The 15254-nt window shown below is 39.2% G+C and overlaps 1 protein-coding gene across 1 annotated transcript in view; it reads left to right on the top strand.

The window, feature by feature from the left end:
* The first annotated feature begins 10311 nt into the window (after window positions 1-10311).
* WDR36 (WD repeat domain 36) overlaps window positions 10312-15254 on the top strand; it is a 41420-nt gene continuing 36477 nt past the window's right edge. Inside the window, exons 1-2 of the mRNA XM_039222985.1 lie at window positions 10312-10852; window positions 13183-13210. Coding sequence (XP_039078916.1) covers window positions 10691-10852; window positions 13183-13210 — 190 coding nt within the window. The 5' untranslated portion in view covers window positions 10312-10690. The remainder of the gene's footprint in view (window positions 10853-13182; window positions 13211-15254) is intronic.

Raw genomic sequence — 15254 nt, 5'->3', positions numbered from 1 at the left:
GTACATGTTGCTTTGTAATGGACACTATGTATTTCTTAATAAAACAAGTCTCAAATTAGCTTCTTATGGATGGTCTTTTTATGTGATTAGTAGACTGAGGGTATCACTTTTCTTCAGCTTTTTTTTTTGAGATCTTAATTTTATTTGTTTTAATTATAAATGTCAGTATAATTGACATATTCATTTCAGATGTACAATATAATGCTTTGGTATTTGTATATATTGCAAAATGATCACCACAATAACTCTGGTTAGTATCTGTCAACATACATGGTTACAGATTTTTTTTTCTTGTGATGAAAACTTTGAAGATCTTCATTTCTTTAGTTCATTATGTCCCCTCATCCTTGGAGCCCACTGGCTACGCCCCCTCTTGCTTTGTACTTTGTCTTACCTGTGGAGAGAATATTTGGGGATAGGTGGCTTCAGGATGCATTCCAATTATCTTTTTCTTAAGCTATGCCTCTAGTCCTGAATTTCCCCCCAAATTGGAAGAGACAGTGGAGACCAAGGTAAGCAATGTCAAATCCATTCTCCTGTTCTTAAATGCCTGCTGACAGCAAGAGCCACAGGCACCCTCTCACTCCCCTCCCAGTCAGATTGTTCCCAACACCAGTGGGAGGGACTACCCTAGCCATTGAGCCCAGGCCAAAATGAAGCAGATAGAAACACACTGATTTTTCCCCGGAGTTGAAACTTTCCCCTGACCACTGCTCTGAGGACTGGTGCTAACAGAGTCCCTAAATCCAACTTACCTGCTGACAGGTAAGAGAAAGTTTATATTATGACCCCAAAAAGCATTTATGGAGCACCTACTGTGTGCCATCCCATCAGCCAAGTACTAAGGATACTAAGGGTTTTTTTAAGGCTTATTTATTTTTGAGAGAGAGAGCGCAAGTCGGGGAGGGATTGAGAGTTGGGAACAGAAGATCCGAAGTGGGTCCTATACTGATAGCAGTGAGCTGGATGAAGGGCTCAAACTCAGAAACCATGAGATTGTGACTTGAGCCAAAGTCAGATGCTCAACCAACTGAGCCACCCAGGCGCCCCTCATATGTAGTCAGTTTTATAAATGGTCAATGGTCAATGGAAGGAAAGCTGCAAATTCTGGTTTAAGCATATATCAACTCAGGCTCCTGTGTTAATTATGCTATTCACATCATCTATAACCTCATCTCATGAGATGTACACAAAAGCATGCAGCAGCAATTGTAATTGGCAGTTATCGTATGATCATCTCTGAGATGAAGCTGTGAATGGCAAAGAAATAAGATGGAAATGGTCTGAGGTTTTAAGTGCACAACTGAATGGATGAATCAACCAACTGTGAAGTCTGCTCCACTTCTTTATTTTTCTTTGTGTGAGCTACTTGAGTAAAGTTTTTATTTTGGCTTTGGCTTTGGCTTTGGTTTTGGTTTTCAGTCTTTGTGGTTATTGTTACTTATTGCTGAAAGCTGCAATTTATCTGAAGGCCAACAAGAGATAAATTAAGCTTTTGATTTAAGGAATAATTTGAAGTGGGGCTGGGGTAGAGAGTGTTGGGCAAAGTGAAGTTAAGCCTTAATAACATGGGGAACAAAGCCTGAGTTTTGAACTTGGTTGGGGGCGGGTAACAGAAGTTAGCATGTACAAGAGTGCTACTCTTGAACATATTTCATATTGCTTCCCCTAACCAAGTCTTTTCTAGCCTTAAAGATTATAGCCAAGATTCTGCTTTTTAGAATGTGCTTTATGAGGGGCGCCTGGGTGGCTCGGTCGGTTAAGCGTCCGACTTCAGCTCAGGTCATGATCTCACAGTTCGTGGGTTTGAGCTCCATGTCGGGCTCTGTGCTGACAGCTAGCTCAGAGCCTGGAGCCTGTCTCTGGATTCTGTAACTCCTTCTCTCTCTGACCCTCCCCTGCTCATACTGTCTCTCTCTCAAAAATAAAACACTAAAAATTTTTTTAAAAAAAGAATGTGCTTTATGATCCTGTTCCCTCCCCTTGTACTCTCCCTTGCACTATTTATGCTTCTTATGGGGAGGGAGATGGTAAGAGATTTCAAATTGTGTTGAGGATGAATTTAGACTGTGTTTGGAGCAGATACCTTGGATATAAAAATTTGTGGAATCATTTAGGGGAAATAGATCACATGGATGTAGAAGTTGAGAAGACCTGGTATAATAACTAACACATGGAGGATTCTCAGTAAAATATTGAGTAAATTAAATGAATTAAACTGAAATCAAAAGTTAAATACCTGTTTCCCAAGAATAAACTGTTCCTTAAAGGCCAGCATGAGTCAGAAATAGAAATGTCAGCAGCAACTATCTACTGGTATCTGCCACCTGCTTTCTCCCCTCCCCCCTCATTACTTCTGTAGGTATCTAAAAGGCAAAAATATTATCATATTCCAAAATTAATCTTGTTGCAGTCTGCTACTAAGCTCCACAGGCTTCTTTCTTAACAATCCTCCTCTACCTATTCCTTTCCCCTCAGAATGCAAAAGAAACCTTTAAGCATCAAACATCCACTTAGCCCTTATTTTGTGTCATCTCTGGGCACATGGCTGAGAACATGGATAATTTGAAAATCTTAAAATACCAAAGGGTATTTATCATTTGTGAACCTTGTGTCCCTCACCTTCTGTAACCCAGCCTTAATACTTTTATAAGGAAAAACATATTACACTTTTTAAAAAATAAATACCTTTCACACATTTCTCCAGAAATTCCTATAGGCTCTTACCAGGTTACAATGAGATAATAAACAATCATCACATCCCACTGGCTTGTGACAACAGTCACTTGTCACTCGTGTTGCAGATCAGCTCCAGGTTTTACCCACATATCTTCTCATTCTAAGATTTAGGCTGAAAAAGCAGCCCCTATGTGGGACATAGCTTCTTGTGGCAGAGGAAAAGAGCAGAAACATGCAATCAGTCTTCAGCCCCTGCTGAGACATGGATACATCACATATGCTCATGTGCAATGAACGAAAGCCAAATGCTCCCTCTCCTGCTACAAAGGATTTGCTATAAGGCCCAGGCAAAGGACAGGAATAAATCTTATAGGGAGGGAGTATAAATATAGGGAATCTGAAAATAATATATGTTAATCTGAAAGGATATGACTGATCTAGGAAAGAAAAAACATTTCATATTTTTAGCATTTTATATGTAAATTTTTTCATGGAGAAAATGTTTATTGAGTAACTCTTATGTTCCAGGCACTGGTCTGGCTGCTCATTGTGTATCAGTGAATAAAACAAGGGAAAAAAAAATAACCTCTACTTTCATTGAACTTACTTTTTTGAATTAGAGCATCTTGATTACTGTCAAAGCACATCTCAAACATGGCTAGGAATGTGCACTGCTATTGTGAAATCCAGAGTGAAAGTGAAAGTTCAAGTAAGTACAACATGTCAAGAACTGATAATAAACTACCATTCTGTTAGCATCTGCTTTTTAATTCTCCCAAGGGTTCAAGACTATTTGTGCCAAGTACTATAAATCAAGATTTCTTTCTTCAAGAATGTACAGTCAGATGTTCAAGTTAGCTGACCAGTTACTCTCAACAAAACCAAACCATGAGCACTAGTTAAAGAGGAAACCCATCCTTAGAGAAGTTAAGTGATGTGGGTCAAATGGTAGAAAAGCGCAACACCTAGTTCAGTATTCTAGTACATTACACTGCCTTTCTCCTTTGATTCAGATGTCAATCTTATTTTTTAAAAATTATTTTGAGGGGCGCCTGGGTGGCTTAGTCGGTTAAGCGTCCGACTTTCGCTTGGGTCATGATCTCGCGGTTCGTGGGTTCGAGCCCCGCGTCGGGCTCTGTGCTGACTGCCAGCTCAGAGCCTGGAGCCTGTTTCAGAGTCTGTGACTCCCTCTCTCTCTGACCCTCCCCTGCTCATGCTGTCTCTCTCTCTCTCCTAGAAATAAATAAAAAAAACATTAAAAAAATTTAAAAATTATTTTGAATGTTTTACTTATTTTTGGCACAAGGTGAGACAGGGAATGAGTGGAGTTGGGGCAGAGAGAGAGGGAGACACAGACTCTAAAGCAGACCCCAGGCTCTCCAGTCTCTCCAGACTCTCAGCACAGAGCCCGACGTGGGGCTCAAACTCACCAACCGTGAGACCATGACCTGAGCCAAAGTCAGACACCCAACCAACTGAGCCACCCAGATGCCCCTCAGATGTTCATCTTCTTACAGCCACATCTGTGTTTCTGAAGATCTCCTATATAGCTTGGGACAAGGCAAAATCAGTCCATAGAGTTTTCCCCAGCTTGCCTCATAAAGAATCACTGTCATAACACCACTGGCACACACTTGGGCTACAATGCTATGCTGGTATAACATATATCTACATTAAGCATGTCTACATTAAACTGATTATTAGTGCCAGTGGATACTAACATTGCAAGTGAAATTTGGAGTTATGAATAATTTTGCTTTAGTAGGTAATGATGTTTGTTGATACTCTGAGTCAGAACTCAACACCACCTTGGCAAAATAAAGTAGTATGCTGTTCCCAACTGGTTGGTATGAAAAAGAATGCTTATTGCAAAAGCATTTTTCAGTTTTTCCATAAGTAGTTTAATATAACATTTTTTATTAGAAAAAGAGAAAAGAAATCATACTCAACTCTTTCTCTGTTTCTGCAAGTTAAACTGAGCTCTACAGATCATCTCTGGGCTGTTAATGCTAACTTAGGAAATCTCAGAGTCTAGCCTTAAAATGCAACAATACAGAATGATTTTTATATTATCAAAAGGAGGCTTATGAAGATGAAGAAACACTCTCACTCCTGCATCCATAGAAAAGGAGAGATCATTCTTTGTCACTGACTATTTCAAAGGATCTGATTTGATAAAACATTGTATCATAAACTTTCACAAGAATAAACTGGTTTTCCTATGAAACATATGGACTTAGGTAAATAATCGCAAATTTTATCAATTTAGTTTTCCTCTGTTACTATAAATCTGGTTTGGGAAGTAGGTTTTGATTGGAAAGCTCTTGTAAGACTGAAAATTTTAGAAATTGTTGTCAATTCTATAACCTGTAATTCTTATTGGTGCCCTTTTCAAAAAAGAGTCACGGAGACAGTCTAGGGGATTAAGGTAGATACAAGGAAGGAAAATTTAAAAATGTGCATTACAGTTTTTCATAGAACAAGATATTGACAGTTTAGTGGTATTTTTAATTAATATTGCTATTAAAGTATCACAGTTTGTCATTTTAGTTCAAAACTATAGCAGTTTTAATTTCCTGAGAGGAGATAATATGAAAAGAAGAAAAAAAACTCTTCTAAGATCTTATTCTGTAAAAACAAAATAAAGAGCCCTACTTCCATTTTTACCTATTATGGATGGCATCCCTAAGTTGAATATTTTTTAGGCTCTCCAGTTGGGGATATCCCAGAATACCAAGGGAGAAAATCTTATTCATACTTGAAGGCTTTTGCTGTGGCTAGTGGTGGAGACCGCCTTCCTCTCGAGATGTTGAAAATGCTGAAAAGTTGTTTTCCCAATCTCTCTCGCCACTTAAACCTAAATATACAATGAAGCCTTGGTCAATAAAACTTGAAGGAAGTCTGCTGTAGGAATCCTGGAAAAGGTTTTCTTTTCTTATTCTTCTTAACTTGACATTTTGTTTCTACATATTATTTTTAGAATAGCTGCATTCTGGGGTGCCTGGGTGGCTTAGTCGGTTAATCGTCCGACTTTCGCTTAGGTCATGATCTCGCGGTTCGTGGGTTCCAGCCCCGCGTCGGGCTCTGTGCTGACTGCCAGCTCAGAGCCTGGAGCCTGTTTCAGTCTGTGACTCCCTCTCTCTCTGACCCTCCCCTGCTCATGCTGTCTCTCTCTCTCTCTCTCTCTCCTAGAAATAAATAAAACATTAAAAAAAAATTAAAAAAAAAAGAATAGCTGCATTCAACTGTTGAAACAAAACAAAACAAAACAAAACCCTAACAGACTTTTCCTAGAAGCCTCTCAAAAGACAGCCTCTAAAATCTCATTGGCCAGAATTAGTCTTTCCCTAAGCCAGTTTCTGGAATGAAAAATATTAATTGCCACAATTAGTTTAGATTAATTAATGTTCACTCACTGGAGCTGGGGAGGGGGTTAGCCTCTACTGAACTATTACACCACCTGCTATGTGAACATAATGGAGATTCTGTTAATTAAGAATAAAAAGAAAGTATATCTGTCACAGAAAATAAGCACTAAGTGAAGTGATACTCAAGAGCTCAGAGAAAGGAGAGCTCCTTATGAGCTGAAAAAGTCCTAGAAGACTTTTGTGCAGGAGGTAGAAGTAGAACTGGGTTTAGAGTAAAAGGGAGCTGTTATCCAGAAGGAAGGTATGGGATGCTGTGCAGAGAAAAGAGGTTAAGCAATGGCATAACTATTGTTACAAGATATTTAATGTGTTCAGGTTACTGTTGATGCATTACAAGCCACTCCAAAACAAATATTGTGTTATGTTATTGATTCTGTGCTTCAGAAATCTGGAAAGAGTACAGCATAGATGGAGTGTTAGTTGAGAGAACTGAAATCTGAGAGTGACTTAATACCTGTGGGCTGAAATATTCTGGAGGCATCTGTATAGTCTCATGCTTGGTGGTTAATGCTGCCTGTGAGCTGAGACCACAGCCAGGTTACAGGTTGTAATACCTATACACGGCCTCTCCACATGGTTGTCTCTCTATATGAACTAGTTTGGGCTTTCTCTTTGCATCAAGGCTATCTCCAAAAGTGGGAATTCCAAGACAGCAAGATGAGAATGCACAGGATTTTTCTGATCTAGTCATCAAAGTCACATGCTCACCATACTTTATTATTTGAAGCAGTCAAAAAGATCCACCCAGGCTGAGGGGAGGAGATAAAGTCCCAAGACTCGATAATAATAGTGTCAAGATTACATTGTATTAAGAGCATGAGGAAGGGGTGCATGGGTGGCTCAGTCAGTTAAGTGGCCGATTTTGGCTCAGCCCATGATCTCATGGTTTGTGGGTTTGGGCCTCTCTCTCTCTCTCTCTCTCTCTCTCTGTCCCTCCTCCACTTGGGCTGTCTCAAAATAAATAAACTTTAAAAAGAGCTTAAGGAGGGGCACCTGGGTGGCTCAGCTGGTTAAGCGTCTGGCTTCGGCTTAGGTCATGATCTCACAGTTTGTGGGTTTGAGCCCCGTGTCGGGCTCTGTGCTGACAGCTCAGAGCCTGGAGCCTGTCTTCGGATTCTGTGTCTCCCTCTCTCTCTGACCCTCCCCTGTTCATGTTGTCTCTCTCTCTCAAAAATAAATAAAACATTAAAAAAAAACTTTAAAAAAAGAGCATAAGGAATAGGCAATATTGTTGTGATTATTTTTGGAAATTCAATCTGCTACAGAATGAAACTTCTTCTAAAGTCTCAAAGCTGAGAACAGGAGGTTGTTTGCCTCCTTGTGTCTAAAGAAACCTTGCAAGTCATTCATTTAGGACCTGCTTAAGAGAGGGACAAACTGATCTCATGACTGCAACCAGATCACAACTAAAGTAATAGAATGTCAGATAGTAATTAGAGGATTCTTTGAAGAGAATTTGTAGATGTAGAGAGAGCTCTGGTTTCTCTCACCAAGAAGAGGGAAACTGAGTTGTCCAGTATCTGCAATTCTTACCTCCTGGTATTCATGCCCTCATGTAGTTTCCTCTTGTACTAAATACAAGATTTGGATGCCCCCCTCCAAATGATAGAGATTAGGATTATGTATAAGCAAGTCAGATTGATGATTTACTCCCAGTCTACAGAGTTGCAGAATTTTGTAGGCTCAAACCAAGCCCACCTAAATGAAATGCAAGATGGCACTTGGAAGATCCTTAAGTGTGTCTTTGAAGATGAATCATAGTCATTTTTATGAGGGCGCGTAAAAATAAGGTTTACCTCTCACTGGGAGAACTCTAAGGAAAAGGACTGGTTAGAATAGACTCTGCAATGACTAGGATCTTGAGAAAGACCAAGAGTTGGCCAAGATGTATGAGACAGAGGGCATTTGACAGTCAAAAGACTACTAAAAGAGTACCTTTGAAATATAATGTTTTCTTAACATTTTCCTTTTCCTGACCCAAAAGGAGCAGACTCAAGGTGGCAAAGGAAAGGAGGGTAAAAAAAGAAGTTACTAGGAGCAGGTCCGGTTCCTGTCCTTTCTAAAGCCTGGTTCTCTAGCTTTTCCTTTAGTTCTATATGTATTCTCAGCTCCTACCCCCACACCATAGACAAGGCAGAATAATTTTGTTTTAAAGTTTGCTTGTTTTTCTGTGTTTCTGACCCAAATATTTCTAACCAATACAGATATAGAGTATTAGGAGAGTGAGGGATATATATAGGGGCAAAACAAGAGTTTTCTTAGGAAAATCAGTTTCTTATTTTTGAAATATTTGGATATACCTCTCCTATATCATGACATTGCAGTCAAGATGTCATCACAGCTGCTGTCATCTGAAGGCTGAAGGCTTGGCTGGGACTGAAGAATCTGGTTTAAAGGTGCTTCTACTCTTATACCTAGTAAGGTAGTGCTGATGGTTGGCAGGAGGCTCTCAATTCCTTGCTATGTGAAACGCTCTATAGGACTGCTTGAGTATCCTTCCAACATGGCAGTTGACTTCCTACAGAGCAAGTGACCTAAAAAGGAGCAAGTCCAAATCTTCAACATCTTTTATGGCCTAGCCTGGTTATACAAGTCAACCCTATTCAGTACAAGAGGAAACTACACAAGGGCATGAATATCAGGAGGTAAAAATCCTTGAGGGCCATCTTGGAGGCTGGTGATCACAACACAGGAAGTCACTGACAAAAAGAAATGGTTTTTATTATAGAAACTACACAGAAACAGATACATTTAATCTTTTTTTTTTTTAAGTTAGAAACAACAACATGACATAGCTGTATGTTTAATTTATCTGAATCTTGTGAAGCCCCAGTATGTTGAATCAAATTGAAAATGATCATCTGTCAATGCTCTACTACATTTACATTTTCTTTTATTCTTTGTGACTAGTTTCCCTGGGGACACAGCTAAGCAAAAAGAGTAATAGCTAGTTCCTCTTCTCCCACCACACATTCACACACTTTGCTGGCAGCTGAATAGGAAGAAGCAACTTAGGGAGGCAACTCATGGGGAAAAAGACACGTTGGCCAATGGTTAAACTGGAAAACTCACAATCAGCTCCTAAAATCCCCCCTTTAAAAGATCACAGCACAACAGCTGCCATGTGTATCTATTGCTACTATACTACTAGATTTTCCATAATAGCTCTCATTTTTAAAGTTTTGCCTCACTTTCCAGATGGAGGTTAAAGAACATAAATCTGATTGTCAGACCTAAATTCAAATTGCTCACTAATATTAATTAAGTGACCCTTAATAAATTAGGTGATCTCTGGGAATTTTGGGTTCCTTATCTAATGTGAATCCATACCCATCCTGTGATTGAAGGCTTGGTCTTGAAAGTGTGACTGCTGGATACATATTTCTCCTATCATCCAGCTGTCCTTCAGTGACATCTCCCCCGTCCCCCCCCCCCCCACTTCTTTTCATCCTTTTCTAAACCTAGTGCTAGTCTGGATTTGGATGCTAAATAATCCCAGAACTTTGTACAAACCACTTAACCCCAATGAACCAGTTTCCTCATTTATAAAACAGTAATATAATATTTGCCCTAAATCAACAGCGTTAATTTGAGGATTATATTAAAATAATGGGTGTCAAGGGCTTGTGAACTGTAAAGACTGAAGACTTTTAAAAATTTTCTTCCCAAACTGTCAATATATACAGACGTCTTAGTTTTTATTTTTTATTATAAAAGCAACATCTGCATTACATACAATTTACAAAACTCTTAAAAATGCTTATCTTGTAGTTAAAATCATTTTTACATATTTCCATCAGTCAGAGATTTAAAATAACACATTAATATTACAATTTTTTTACTGTAAACAATCTTAGTAAAAAGCAAACAAAAAAATCTTTGTATAACTGTAAATCTCAATTTTATACGGAAGCATAGGGATAATAGCGTGAATTCTCAAATACCCAATCCCCAGATTAAACAATTATCAGCTCTATTTCATCTAAATGCTGCACCTCATCCCCAGTTATTTTGAAAGCAAATCCCCAGATATATAACTTCATCCGTAAATATGTCGATATCTATCTACAAAAGAATCCTTAAAAGTATAATCACAATACTAATATCACATATAAAAATTAAAAATAATTTCTTAATATCAACAAATAACCAGTGTTCAGATTTTCTCCATAGTCTCATGGTTTTATACAATTTTGTAACTGCCCGTTTTACTTGACTCTTGTCAAGACTACATCTGGTCTCCCTTCACTGTCAGGGTAATTGGTTCCTCTTCCCTTGCCGCTCCCCGTCCTCCAAGGTCCTGTTCCAGTTCTCTTCCAACCCCACCAGACCTGGGGAGCCACCTTTGGAACACTGAAGACAACTACCCGCGGAACCAAAGTTGCGCGTCCCCTGCGAGCTCCGATGGGAGTTCTTTTTCAACTGCACTAAGAGCATTGTCCGCTAACCGATTGGCAGAGGAAGCCGGAAGCTCTTGTGAGTATGTAGAGTGGGCAAAGAGCTGTGCCACGAGAGGCGGTGAAGGGCCGGGCCGCAGTTTTTCATCCGGACTGAAGCTCAGAGGAGCCTGGACCTCAGTACGGATGGAGGGTGGGGCCGGAGGTCGAACCAGCAGCGCGCTGTTTGCGGGGTTCCGGGCTTTGGGGCTTTTTAGCAACGACATTCCACACGTGGTGCGGTTCAGTGCCCTGAAGCGCCGATTCTATGTGACGACATGCGTGGGCAAGAGCTTCCACACCTATGACGTGAGTGACTTATTCCTTTGGCCGCTTCCCGGGAGCCACCCTCCTCGGCCCCCAGTTCTCTCTAGGGGTAGTCCTCTCCTCCCCCACTGATCAAGGGCTTCCCTTCCTGCCGTCTCTTCCCTAACTCTTACCTGACCTGTTTCATCACGGCTTCATATCCACGTGTTGTAGATCTTGCATTCCGCTGGGGGCGAGTTTCGGAGGCTCCCAGCTGGGGAAAAGTACCAGAGAACGTTTCAGTTTTATAGCAATATATTTGTTCAGTAAATAGCTGTTCATGTTCTCTTGAAGATGTAAACGTGATTAAGACCAGTTTCTACCCTGGGTGGCTTAGTCGGTTAAGCCTCCGACTTCGGCTCAGGTTATGATTTCACGGTTCATGGGTTCGAGCCCGGTGTCGGGCTCTGTGCTGACAGCTAGCTCAGAGCCTGGAGGCTGTTTCGGATTCTGTGGCTCCCTCTCTGACCTTCCCCTGCTCACACTGTCTCTCTCTCTCTCTGATATAAATAACACATTTTAAAAATTAAAAAAAAAAAAGACCAGTTTCTGCCCCCTCTTAACGAGAAAAACTTGTAAGACATTTTATTGTGCAATTTCTGACACGCTGGATTAGAAATTCGGACTAAAATACATTGGAAGAACTTGGAAGGGATGGGATTAATTATTTTGAGGACTATTCACATTTGATAGCAAACTGGTTTCCTTAAACTTCCTCTGAGCATCTATTTTCTACCAACATTTGAGGGTCTCATACCGTGCTTCTTAGTCTAAGCCTTGCAGCACTTTGCGAGACATGTATCGTTTACCGTTTTCCCGCGGCACCCTTATATAAAAAACTAGGAAACAGTCTCAGAAATTATTTGTCCTAGGCCTTCCTGCTTGTTAGTGGTGGTTTCCTCCTTTAATTTCTCATCAGTCATAGTCTTTTGTTGCTGTTTACTGTTTTCCTTCATCTTTCCAAATGAATGTATGCTCTGTGAAAGCAGGGAGCTTTTCTTTATGATCAGGATGATAGTAGCCAGTGTTAATTAAGCACTTTTCCTGGAAATTGAGCTGTAAAGTTGTATGCTTTGAAGGTTCATGTAAAGCAAATGGGTTAGTAGCAAGAAGAGGTGGTTGTTGGTAGCCGGTTGAGTTAGTGGACGAGGAAAGTGAGGGCCATACCCAAAATGGAGATGGTGCTGGTATTGGCAGCTAACATTTATTGAAAGTTAATTATGACTGGCTCCATCAACAAATTGTATATATTGAATATCGTAACAGCCTTCAACAGAATTGAATATTTAAAGCAGGTACCTTTTTTATTTTATTTTTTAAGTTTATTTATTTTGGGAGAGAGAGAGAGAAAGCGAGAGAAAGCACGCGCGCACCGGCATACTAGTAGGGGAGGGGCAGAGAGAGAGAATCCCAAGTGGGCTCAGCACTGACAGTGAGGAAGTTGAAAATCATGACCTGAGCTCAAATCATGAGTGAGTTGCTTAACCAACTAGCCACTCAGGTGCCCGGTAACTATTTTAATTCTTATTTTACAGATGAAGAGGAATTTGAGAAACAGATTGATTAATTTTGTCAAGGTCATAGTGTTGGATCAGTAACCATAGATTGGGATCAGCTAATTACAGCCTGCAAGCCAGGCTTGTGACATTTTTATTTATTTTATAATGATTTCCAAGTAAACTTTGCACACCAGTAGAATGCAATATAATTAATTTTTGGCATGACATGGAGACCTGTGTGTGTTTACATTCAAGAAATACAGAATATGTAATTTGATCTCCCAGTGGCCCTTTCAGTCTTAGGATTCTAGCATCTCTGAGATTTGAATTTCCACTAGTACCCCACTGAACTCTATGCTTCATAGATGGGTGGTTTTGACATTTTTAAATGGTTGGGGGAAAAATAAAAATAATAATAATATATCATGACATATGAAAATTACATGAAAATCAAATTTCTGCATACATCAATAAAATTTATTGGAATAGAGCTGTACATATTTGTTTACATGTTATATGTGGTCGCTTTCAAGTTTTATTAGCAGTTGCATAGTTTTAGCAAAGACCACCATAGCCTGCAAAGCTCTAAAATATTTACTATATGACCCTTTATAGAAAACATTTATTTTCCCCTTCCATCACAACTCCTGATGAAATAGTCAAAAATATAAGCCTTCCTAATAATGAAAAATTACAGTCAGTAAATATACTTTCAAAGAAAGATACCATAGCAAATTTATGTATGAGATTATATCTTAGTTTTCAAATATTAAATTTTCATTAACAAAAGCAATTATAATCTATTTGATCATTTTTGTTTCTTTTTTAAAACAGGTTCAGAAACTTAGTTTGGTGGCAGTAAGTAAGTAAACTTTATCCTGAATTTATTCATGTTTAGTGTCTTTTAAAAATATTAACTTTTTGACATTAAGACTTACAGAATATATAAGAAATTCATTGTGTATTTCTGATTAACTTACATAGTTAAAAAATAAGAATTCAGGATAGGATCAGGCATTGCATTTAGTTGTCATGTCTCTTTAGTCTTTTTAAATTTAGAATAGTTCATTAGACTTTGTGTTTCACAGTATTGATATTTTTGAAGAGGGTAGGCCAATTATTTTTTTAGAAATGTCCTTCAATTTGACCTTTTCTGCTGTTTTTTCATGATTAGATTCAGGGTATGCACTATTGCAAGAATAACAAAGAAATAACGTAGAATTCTCAGTGGATTTATTAGCAGGCACATGTAGTTAGTTCTGTTCCTGGCTTTTATCATTTTATTAAGGTGACACTTGTCAGGAGGCTCCATTTTACAGTTTTACCCTTTGTAATTAGTAAGTATCTTGTGGTTACATACAGTGAGACTATGTAAATATCATGTTACTCTTGAAAGTTTTACCCACCATTTTTATCACTTAGTGATGGTTCTTGCCTTAACTAGTTATTAGAATGATGATTACTAAATAATGATTTTCGGGGGCACCTGGGTGGCTCAGTCGGTTAAGCGTCCGACTTCAGCTCAGGTCATGATCTCACAGTTCATGAGTTCGAGCCCCGCGTTGGGCTCTGTGCTGACAGCTAGCTCAGAGCCTAGAGCCTGTCTTTGGATTCTGTGTCTCCCTCTTTCTATGACCCTCCCCTGCTCATGCTGTCTCTATCTCTCTCTCAAAACTAAATTAAAAATATTAAAAATAAATAAATAGTGATTTTTGGATTCCATCATTGCTTCCACTGTAAGGAAGAGCTTTCCCTTTTCCTACGTTTTGATATTCCTTCCAATGGAAGGAATATTTAGTTTTTTGGAAACTGTTATACAGAATAAAGGGCCTGCCAGAGCTGAGAGATTGTAGTATAACCATGAAATGTGAACTTTGTAACAGAAACAAAGGAGAGCTACAAGGAACCCAGTGTATGTGTCTGATTAACTTAAAATTTTAAAAAGATTATAGAAGGACACTATAACCTAAGTCAAATACAAAGTGAATGATAAACCTATGAAAATAGTATTCAGGTAATGAAATCTTTTTTTTAAGTTTTATTTATTTTGAGAGAGAGCAAGTGAACACATGTACTGGGAGGGGTAGAGAGAGAGGGAGAGAGAGAATCCCCTGCAGGCTCTGCATTGTCAGCTCAGAGCCCAATGTGCGGCTTAAGCTCACGAACCCTGAGATCACGATCTGGGCCAAGATCAAGAGTCAGACTTTTTTTTTTTTTTTTTAACATTTTTTTTAATGTTTTTTTTATTTATTTCTAGGAGAGAGAGACAGAGACAGCATGAGCAGGGGAGGGCCAGAGAGAGAGGGAGTCACAGACTGAAACAGGCTCCAGGCTCTGAGCTGGCAGTCAGCACAGAGCCCGATGCGGGGCTCGAACCCACGAACCGCGAGATCATGACCCAAGCGAAAGTCAGACACTCAACCGACTAAGCCACCCAGGCGCCCCAAGAGTCAGACATTTTAACAGACTGAGCCACCCAGATGCCCTGGGAATGAAATCTTACAGTAGAATGTGCAGCATGAAAAATGCAATCAGCTATATTCTAACTCTCCTGCCCCTAAAACAAGGAATAAAAAGAAAAGGCCAATGTGACCATGATAGAGAGGAGTGAAGAAATCATAATGTGTGAGAAATGGCTAGAGATATAGGCATGTTTGCCTTGGAGAAGACTGAGTAGATACCGTATTGTTCATTTAAAGGTTCAGGATGTAGGGTATCATATTGAATTTTTCTGAGGTTTTTCCAAAGCATAGAGTTAAATAGGGTTTAGGTCTTGATTTACTTTAAAAATTTTGCTAGAATTATTAGTAAATGTGATGTTCCTGAAGGCATTTACATTGACTATATGCCATGTTTTTTATATGAAGTGTGAATTTTTTCCTAATAACTTCAAAAAGCTTTTCATT

The sequence above is a fragment of the Hyaena hyaena genome, unplaced genomic scaffold, assembly GCF_003009895.1.
Source record: "Hyaena hyaena isolate Hyena2069 unplaced genomic scaffold, ASM300989v1 scaffold_1232, whole genome shotgun sequence".
Classification (NCBI taxonomy): domain Eukaryota; kingdom Metazoa; phylum Chordata; class Mammalia; order Carnivora; family Hyaenidae; genus Hyaena; species Hyaena hyaena.
Note: the sequence above shows the minus strand (reverse complement) of the source record. Positions and strands in the feature narration are given on the sequence as shown.